Consider the following 9,918-nt stretch of genomic DNA (forward strand, 5'->3'; position numbering starts at 1 on the left):
GCAAGAAATATGAGAGCCTAGAGGCTCTTATTTATAGTAATTGAATTTTCAAAAACCACCATCTATATTTACTTAAATGACAAAACATCTTTTTATAATACTATTTTAAATAGATTTAATGATATTTTTACTAAACTAATGTCGAAAGTACTCAACACTAGTCTTATAACGACCGCATCGTCGATATCTTTCTAATGATATATACATATGTATATATGTAGACGTATATATGATATACACTTTATTTTAATACGTAAATGTGATATTAAGAATTATAACTCGTTATACGAACTCTGTTTTATACGTTCTTTATATCCACGCGTAGCTATCAACAAGATCTACAATTTTCATTTAGACTCCGTCGGCTAATTTTGAATTTTTTTTGTCCATATTTTTATAAAATTAATTAATTTTGCTAAAATCATAACTCTCTCGTACGGACTCCGTTTTTGACATTCTTTTTCTCAAAATTCCTATTTTAAGGAGTACTACGATTTTCATTTTGCCGCATTAGCTTAAAGTAAACTATTCACTTCGTAGCTTTTTACGTCATACATTCGTTGTGCGCGACTGACTTTTATATCTTATAAAAATCATATCTAATTCATATGGACTCGGATTTCGACGAAATTTATATTTTCGGGATCGGGACGATGTGTAATTCCTAAGTATATAATAATATATATGTTTTGGCGCACTTATTTTTACGATTTACAAATGATTCGACTGATTTTTCCTATTTTATTATATTCTAATAATCATGAAACATATTGATGTGAATTTTTAATGCACTAGTTTTTTTATTTATAAGTCCTAATTTATCGCATCTAAACCACACCTTACAAGCAGTGAACCCGATCGAGTATAGTATAGCTTTGATAAGCAAGGGTGTCGAACACAAGGGGAACGATAGTGAATTAATTTAAAATATTTGATTATAGGTTACAAAACATATGAAGGAATAAATAAATATTTATTAAATCTCAAACGAATAACTAATAGCAATTCTCGATAAACTGATAGGAATACAAATTTCTTTAGGTACTTTGATTTAGATAAATTATTTCTTAAATTAATGGTTAACTACTGATACAATGGATAATTATTCATTATTCACCGATTCCTAATATGACTAGTGTCATGGTTACAACTGCTAATCCTTTGATTTCAACACAATTATTAACTCATTGATCAAGTGAACAAACAATCATGCAAATCAGTATTTGGTTCGTATTAAGCAAGATTGGATCTTATTTAACTCTAATAGTCTTAGAAGTTAAATCATGCAGCGAATGGTCATTCTACTCATGCACACACATTAAAGTTCATTACTTTAATTCCTAACCCTAGGTTTTGGTCAAAACGCTAGTCATAATCACCAATGGTCATTGGACAACTATGATTCAAACTAACATAGCTAGATGGTCATCTAAACTTTATTAATTCAACAATAGGAAACAAAACAACAATCTTTAACACATATGGATCTTCAATCAAACTTGACAAAATAAATTAAATAAGAATAAATAATCCAAATAGCAATTAAACCAATAATTCGAAGATTCATTCAGTCATAAACACAAAGTAAAAGGTTTTATCACCTAAATCAGAAAGTAAATACATAATGGCATCACAATGGAATGCAAACATTGTCACGATAACAAACCACATGATTACCGACATGAATCCGCTCTCCAATCCCTTAGATCTTAGCTCCTGTCAGCTTAACGGCCTTCCGACCGCCTTCTAGACCCTCAAAACGGCCAAATATATGTTACTTGTCGACTAAGGATCGATGGTAGTCGGGATTTTTCTTCTGGTTGGCCGATATCCTCTATTTATAGCTTTTAGAACCGACCTACGTACGTTGGGCGTAGGTCTAATTACGCTGGGCATAGCTAGAATTCCATCGCGATAAGTCTAGATGGAAGCCCATTACGTTGGGCGTAAGTTAATCTACGTTGGGCGTAGTCTTTGTCTCACCAGTACGCTTAGCGTAAGTAAAATTACGTTGGGCGTAATTGCGTCCTTCAGTATTTTCTTTCTTTTTGCTTCTAAGCCCGATTTCCGCTCCAATCTTTTCTTTTCCGCTCTATTGACAACTAATAGCTGTAAATCACAATTCAAAGCATTATAAGTACGTTTTAGTTCTAAATAAGAATAATAAAGGCTGAAATACTAAGATATAATGTATAAAAATACACATATCACATATAATATTCAAATAATTCTTCTTTATTACGTCAAATAGGTTACAATTGTTAACCCTAAATATTACTTTGGTTAAGATTATTTATCCTAGATAATAAAAAACATTATTTTTAATGCTTATTATATCTTAATTGACTAGTCCGAATATGCGGGTGTTACAATTATCTCCCCCGTAGGATGATTACGTCCCGGAATCATAAAAAAAATAGGTCTTGTATAATGACTTCGTTCATTTCCTTTCCATCCTAGGTGGTAATCGTAACTCTTATGTCCTTTCAAATGAGTATCTAACTCTAGGACTCCTTAACTGCTAGTTGTGCGCAATCTTGCACCCGCTCTTTATCATATGTTTGACTTTCAATCTTAACCTCCGAGTTACAAACTCAGTCCTTATTGGAGAATCCTGATCTTTCTTAAACAGACTTAAATTAAGATAAGTTCTTTACTTCGATTACTGTAACAGACTGATAGGACATGTTCTAATGAGATCTCGGCGTATGATACAACGCTTAAACTCAGGTCTTTAAGAGTCAAATTCCAGAAAGAAATATGCTTTCCTTCAATCTAATGTGATATAATGACATTCTAGCATGTAGCACTTCTAGCTACAAGTTTCTTACCTTAACAATAGTTGTGATGCTTCTATTGATCGCTTCGATTATCTTTCACTTCAATCTTCTGACTTAAGTCAGATGCTACATCGATCTTAGTACTTTGAACCACGCAACATCTTCATCTTAGTCGGACTCGATTTGATATGACCACTAGGGTCGAATTACCAATCATCTTCTTAGTCATTACCAAAACGATGGTAACGACAAACATGAACAAAACATAATCAATTACTAGTGCCTTGGTAACCTTGTGACTTTCCCTGATCCAAGTGTGAGTCTTATGCTTCTAGTAGTATAGGCCTCTACTACCATTCACACTTACTCATACTCGTCCCAAGTATTACCTCGCAGTTTTCCAAGTCACCATACAAGAATTTCACATAATCATTTAACACATCAGATAACAAAATCAAGGTTTTATATTATTTCTTGAAACGGTTACATAGATATTCAAGTTCAACCTATACCATGCCTCTAATAGGCTACACCACGTGATACTATCCATGTGGTTACTTCATAGATCCTCATTCCTAATCCCTTGCATCACCACCTACTTCATCAAGGATCATTTGGAATGCTCTTGCCTTTGGCTTTAGCGGTACATTTGGTCTTGCTGCTTCATTTTTCTTCAGGCGGTCCCTTTATATATGCCCTTCTTCATTACATCCGTAGCACACCCTCTTATTGGATGCGCACTTGCTGGCGTAATGCCCTGTCTTTCCATATTTGTAGCAAGTCACCTCATCACTACATTTCCCGAAGTGTTTCTTTTTACACTTCTCACACCACTTAGCTGCATTCCCTCCTCCTCCAAACTTCCTTGAACCAGACTTGGTCTACTTGTTGGACCTTGCGGATCCCTCTAACTTCCTCTTTTCACCAACCTCAACCTTGCTGAAGGCTCTTCCCTTGATCATCTCCTCAACAAACTTGGCAGCCCAGATAGCTGCCTCCAGGGTAGGTACCTGACATATTGGCACCGCGTACTCCCATGAAAGTCCTTTTGCGTACTTGTCAATTTTCGTCAACTCGTCTGGGACAATATGCAAGGCAAACTCCATTTTTTCCATGATATTATTGGTGTATTCATCGATGGACATGCTTCCCTTTTTAAATGTCAGGAACTAGTTCTCTAGCTCTAGTAGATTTTGGGCCGAGCAGTACTTGCGCTTGAAGTGTACGAAAAACTCTGCCCAAGTCAATTGTCGGGGCTCATTGGGACTTAAAGTCTTTCCCAGAGTGTTCCACCAACGAACAATGCCACCTCTGAACTGACACACTGCCAATGTGGTTTGTAGGTTGCCTTTGCAACCACAAGTTATGTAGGCCAACTTCATCTCCGAGATCCAATCCATAACTCCAATCAGATCCTCTTTCCCAGTGAAAGTCGATGACTTGCAAGTTGTGAAGTCCTTATATTTGCAGTCGTTCCTCTTGACTCCGTCATCTTAGTTGTTCCTCTCCTAACCACTAGCGGTTCAACTTGAGCAACAGTCCTACTGTAGCTCCCTTCCTTCGACTGCCCATCATTCAATTTGGGTTGTTCAACGGACGTTGTAGGTTCATCCCTATTAAACAACATTTTTCCCATCTCCTCCCTTTGTTCGGCCATCATAGCCTGAATCATTGCCTCGACTCCTGCCAATGTGATTGACTTAGGTGCAATTGTTATCTCCGGCGCAAGCTCAATCACTTATGGCTCAGGCCGATGGTTTCCATTAGCATTTCCTAATCCACTTCGATTTCTTACCATGTCGATCTATACACCAAATTAGACGTTCGGTGTGTAACGACGAGAATTAAGATAGGAAAGATTTTATTTATGATCGACGTGTAAATCCCCTTATTACTCCGAAAAGTTACATGTCAGTTCTAATACCGTAATTAAACGTTTAGAAATTTGAACACATAAAATTTTCAGATCCAGTCGGCAATAGACCATGGATCCGATCAAATAATAGCATCATAAAGCATCACAAATCATTTAGCACATAAAAGCATTTTAGGCATCTTCCCTAATTAAGCTAGTGCTTGTGTCTATTCAAGTGTACTTCCTAAAATATATTAGACACACTCCTCACGATCATCGCTTAGCATTCTATGTTTAAGTCTACAAATAAATCATTATTCCTAATTCACTTAAACTAATGCTTTGATACCAACTGTGACATCCCCAAATTCACGATCAATATAAAAAATTTATTTATGCTTATTTTAAAATCAGAGTAACATTTTAAAGAAAAGTGTTGCGGAATTTGTTTACAAAAAAACATGATAAATATGTTATAAAAGCATTTCCTAAGAAATGTATTTTATTCATTTAGAACTTTGGGATGTCATCATCAATATAGAAACATAAGCATAAACATACCTTACATTCATTTACACTAGTGATCTACATCTCCTTAATCTCTCGGTGTAATGTAGCTTCATATCAACACCTGTGATACAAATAAAATCAGTGGGTCAGGTTGGGAAACCTGGTAAGTAAATAGGGTTTTCAACCCACAATAATATAGTTATTATGTTTCATCATCAAACAATTAACCTATTTACTCATCCCCATTATTTTCTTTATTCTTAAGTATCTTCTCTATGAATCATCTACTCCTCATTATTTATTCCAAAGGATTATCCTAAGGAATAGACACGAAGTCCATCGTCGCCAGGGTTTATATAACAGGCACTAAGTCCAAATTGCTAGGGTTTATATAACAGGCACTAAGTCCATAGTCGCCAAGTTTTATCTTGTTTATTGACAGTAATATTTTCGAGAGTCCACTCGTAATACATGTCAATGGGTTTTGAACGTCTCGTTCACAACTCCTACAGGTTGCGAGCATGCTAGTGTTCCACCAGACTTTCTAGAATAGTCTATGGTTGCCATCCATACTCTGCTAGATGACGGGGCCAACGCTTAGGTAAAGGTTTTTCTCATTTTTCACCTCTCACCCTCATCTCATGATTTATTTCACCTTTCATTTCATCATCCAACTCATCTTTCATCTACCGATCTTTACCCCTTGTAATTTATAAGTATAAAATACGTATACAGTTTAAATCATTTAAAACATGTATAATAGTGTTCATCCAGCATAGATAACAAGTATATAGATAATATACACACGTAGCATGTAATTTATATAAAATACTTCATATCTATGTTTAAGATGAAAGTAACTATGCACTCACTTTTTAAAGTGATGATTCCAAACTTGGGCAGCGCTTTACTTTTAACGATTCTATTTTCCTTCGACAAAACCTAACATTATTATTGCTAAGTTTTAGTCTAATCTTTATTGCGACTAATTATTAATCTAGATTCATCATTAACTCAAAGTCTACTTCATTATCTATCAAGTAAGGAACAACCAGGTAGGATCATCTCGAAGGTAGGGTCCGTTTGGTATACGAAATATACTATTTGGAAATCCCATTTTAAACACCTCATTAAATCACAGCCTAGACATCATCCCCGTAAGTAAATCAATCTGTATACCGACTTTAAATCACTGATAAATTTTATTTATAGGTTCATAATAACGATATTATAAACTATATTTAAAGTAGGGTAGTATAACTTACTTAGTTAGGAGCCGGGCTCTGCAGTGGCAGAACTTCGTACTGAATCTTTCTAAGAAAGATTCTTGCAGCGTTTCAGCGCTCACCTTACTATACTAAAAACTACAGAAAGAGAAGTCGAATCATGAGGGACCGAAATGCTCGGGGATAATAAAAGAAAGACTCTTTGAATCAAGAGAATTGTGCAAGAAATATGAGAGCATAAAGACTCTTATTTATAGTAACTGAATTTTCAAAAACCACCATTTATATTTACTTAAATGACTAAACATCCCTTTATAATACTATTTTAAATAGATTTAATGATATTTGTACTAAACTAATGTCGAAAGTATTCAACACTAGTCTTATTATAACGACCGCATTGTCGATACCTTTCTGATGATATATATACATATGTATGTATGTATATATATATATATATATATATATATATATATATATATATATATATATATAGATGTATATATATATATATATATATATATATATATATATATATATATATATATATATATATATATATATGTAGATGTATATATGATTTACACTTTATTTTAATACGTAAGTGTGTTATTAAAAGTTATAACTCGTTCATACGAACTCCGTTTTTTACGTTCTTTATATCCACGTGTAGCTATCGACGATATCTACAACTTTCGTTTAGATTCCGTCGGCTAATTTTGAATTTTTTGTCCATATTTTTAAAAAATTAAATAATTTTGCTAAAATCATAACTCTCTCGTACGGACTCCGTTTTTGACATTCTTTTTCTCAAAATTCAGTACTACGATTTTCATTTTAGTCGCATTAGCTAAAAGTAATTTATTCTCTTCGTAGCTTTTTACGTCATACATTCGTTGTGTGCGGCGGACTTCTATATCTTATAAAAATCATATCTAATTCATATGGATTCGGATTTCGACGAAATTTATATTTTCGGGATCAGGACGACGTGTACTTCCTATATATATATATATATATGTGTGTGTGTGTGTGTGTGTGTGTGTGTGTGTGTTTTGGCGCACTTATTTTTACGATTTACGGAAGATTCGACTAATTTCATATTTTATTGTATTATAATAATCATGAAACATATAATATTTAAATAATTCTTCTTTATTACATCAAATATGTTACAATTGTTAACCCTAACTATTACATTGGTTAAGATTATTTATCCTAGATAATAAAAAAAATCATTTTTAACGCTTATTATATCTTAATTGACTAGCCCGAGTCTGCGGGTGTTACATTATCCTCGGTAGGAGTGATGACTTGAGAGTGCGCGGGTATAGTGACATCCGTTTTCAGACCGACCGAGATAATTTCCACTCTCAGTCGGGTTAGGTGTTTACCGTGAGTGGAGGAGCAGTGACTTGGAAAAGTTCCAAGCAGGAGACTGTAGCTTATTCATGGGAGGCAATATGGCTAAAGAACTTTACTGGAGACCTTGGAGTTGTACCTGCCATAAAGGAGCATATGGAGATTTTCTGTGATAACGAGGGTGCGGTCGCCTTAACCAAGGAACCGAGGATCATGGCAGATCCAGATATATCGACAAAAAATACCACTTTATCAAACATCGAGCAGAAGAGGGACTCCTCGTAGTAAAGAGGGTATCGTTAGAGGAGAACCCAGCAGATCCCTTTTTGAAGGGACTGAGTATGGTTAAGCATTTGCATCATGCTTGGAGTATTGGGTTGAAGAACGATATTAATTTTAGTGATTAGATAGTTTTAGAAACGTCTAATATATAAAATGTAATTGACATTTGATGATTAAATTAAAGAATTTTATTTATAAGTAATGTTACTGTTTTGTGTCAATTATTTACTATTGTTTCACTTTTGTATGTTTTGACTTCCAGAATAATAAGATTATTCAAATCATCCACACTCGATCATACTTCGGAAGTAGGTATTGAGGCAAGATTGTAATGAATTGGCTTGTAGATTGTCTAAGCGTTTAAATATATCAAAAGTTTATTGCAACGTTCATGAGTGCTCCTAAAATAAGATTTGAGTATTGGATTAAATCCGCACTCACATGAATCCTTCATGGAATTTATCACGAGTGATTGTGAGACGATAATATCATATAGTCTTTAAACCGATATATATGAATTGTTTACAAATTAGTTGTGTATTGATAACAACCAAATCTCCTTTCAAAAGAAATACAACCACCAAACCTACAGGCTACAACTACAAGTCAACGTTTCCAAAATTTTGTTGATTTACAACACAAAATTTAGTAAAATACACTTTTGTGATTTTTTTTTAACAGCATGAAGAATATTTATTAAAACATATCTAACGAGAGACTAAAGTTACAAGTAATTGAGACAATCCACCGAGGATAAACTAGCTATATATTATTCACCCTTTCTAGCTCTAATACCAATCTAATTGAATGATATGACTTGAATGTCACTCCCTAAGTCTTCTCTGCTCGCGGAGTTGGACTTGAAGACAAACTTCTGTGATTAATCTAACCTTCTGTAATGGTAGCCAAGATCGGCTTCCACAGAGGTGATTTAGGCGAATTTAGCAAGCACTCTTCTTGAGTTTCACCATGCCGGCGGTCTAGAAACCGGTTTGGGCTATTAGGTTTTGAAGCACATACTGAGCTTGTCGAAGGGCTTGTCGAGATCGACTTGGTTGGACACCTGCTGGTTTTGGCGATATTGGTGAGCTTCCTTGTTAGAGACGTCAAGTCCATGGGAGAAGCATTGAAGTTAATGGTAGAGATGGGTAGCATGAAGTAGATTTGACCCGTTTCAAGTTGATGATCAAGCTTGAGTGGGACCAAACCATCTTGGAGAATTTGGATCGGTGTGCATAAAAAGTGTTTGGGGAAGTTACTGATAACTTGTTCAACCGTTGCTGGATCTTCATAGTCCTCCAATGAACCATCCAAGTGCACCACTCTTATGGTCTTCGTTGTCACCTTTTGGTTCGATCTTTTGCATGAAAAACAAGCACCCATCTCACATCTGATGTCTGTGCTCAACTTGTTCTACAACACTTTGAAACTACGACCAGAATCTTGTTTAACCTGGATCTCGAGTGCCACGCTTTTGGTCTCTCTCTAGAATGAACTTTCACAATGATTTATTGTCTTAAAAAATGTGTATATATAATAATAAAAACTCTAAAGTTATAGATGGGAATAGTTAGCTTTTAAATGTGAAAGAAGGGAATAGTAGCGATGGAAGGATAGGAATTGGCCAACAACCATGATTAGACAGATTAAGGGTTTCGATATTTTTTCAAAGAAAAATTAATCATTTAAAGGATGATAAAAGGAAAATCACTATTAATTTTTCAATATTTTATTCTTTTATTTAAGAAGAAATATCAAACCAAAATTTGTTTATAAAAAACATAAATTATCAAAAATAATGATTTTTTTTTTGGGTTTATCAATTTTATTGTTGATTTAATTCCATTAAAGTCTCATTAAAGTCTTATTATATTATATTTTTTTTCCAGTTTATCATTTTCAT

General features: G+C 34.3%; 1 protein-coding gene across 1 annotated transcript; it reads right to left on the reverse strand.

The window, feature by feature from the left end:
• Positions 1-8,900: 8,900 nt before the first annotated feature.
• LOC111897109 (uncharacterized) lies at positions 8,901-9,398 on the reverse strand. The gene has a single exon (XM_023893077.1). The coding sequence runs from the start codon at positions 9,396-9,398 to the stop codon at positions 8,901-8,903; it is 498 nt and encodes a 165-aa protein (XP_023748845.1).
• Between the last annotated feature and the right edge of the window lie 520 nt (positions 9,399-9,918).

The sequence above is a fragment of the Lactuca sativa genome, chromosome 8 (genome assembly GCF_002870075.4).
Source record: "Lactuca sativa cultivar Salinas chromosome 8, Lsat_Salinas_v11, whole genome shotgun sequence".
Lineage (NCBI taxonomy): Eukaryota > Viridiplantae > Streptophyta > Magnoliopsida > Asterales > Asteraceae > Lactuca > Lactuca sativa.

Bases quoted from the DNA above. Each gene is read 5' to 3' on its own strand.
- LOC111897109 (XM_023893077.1), bottom strand. From the start codon at position 9,398: ATGGGTGCTTGTTTTTCATGCAAAAGATCGAACCAAAAGGTGACAACG.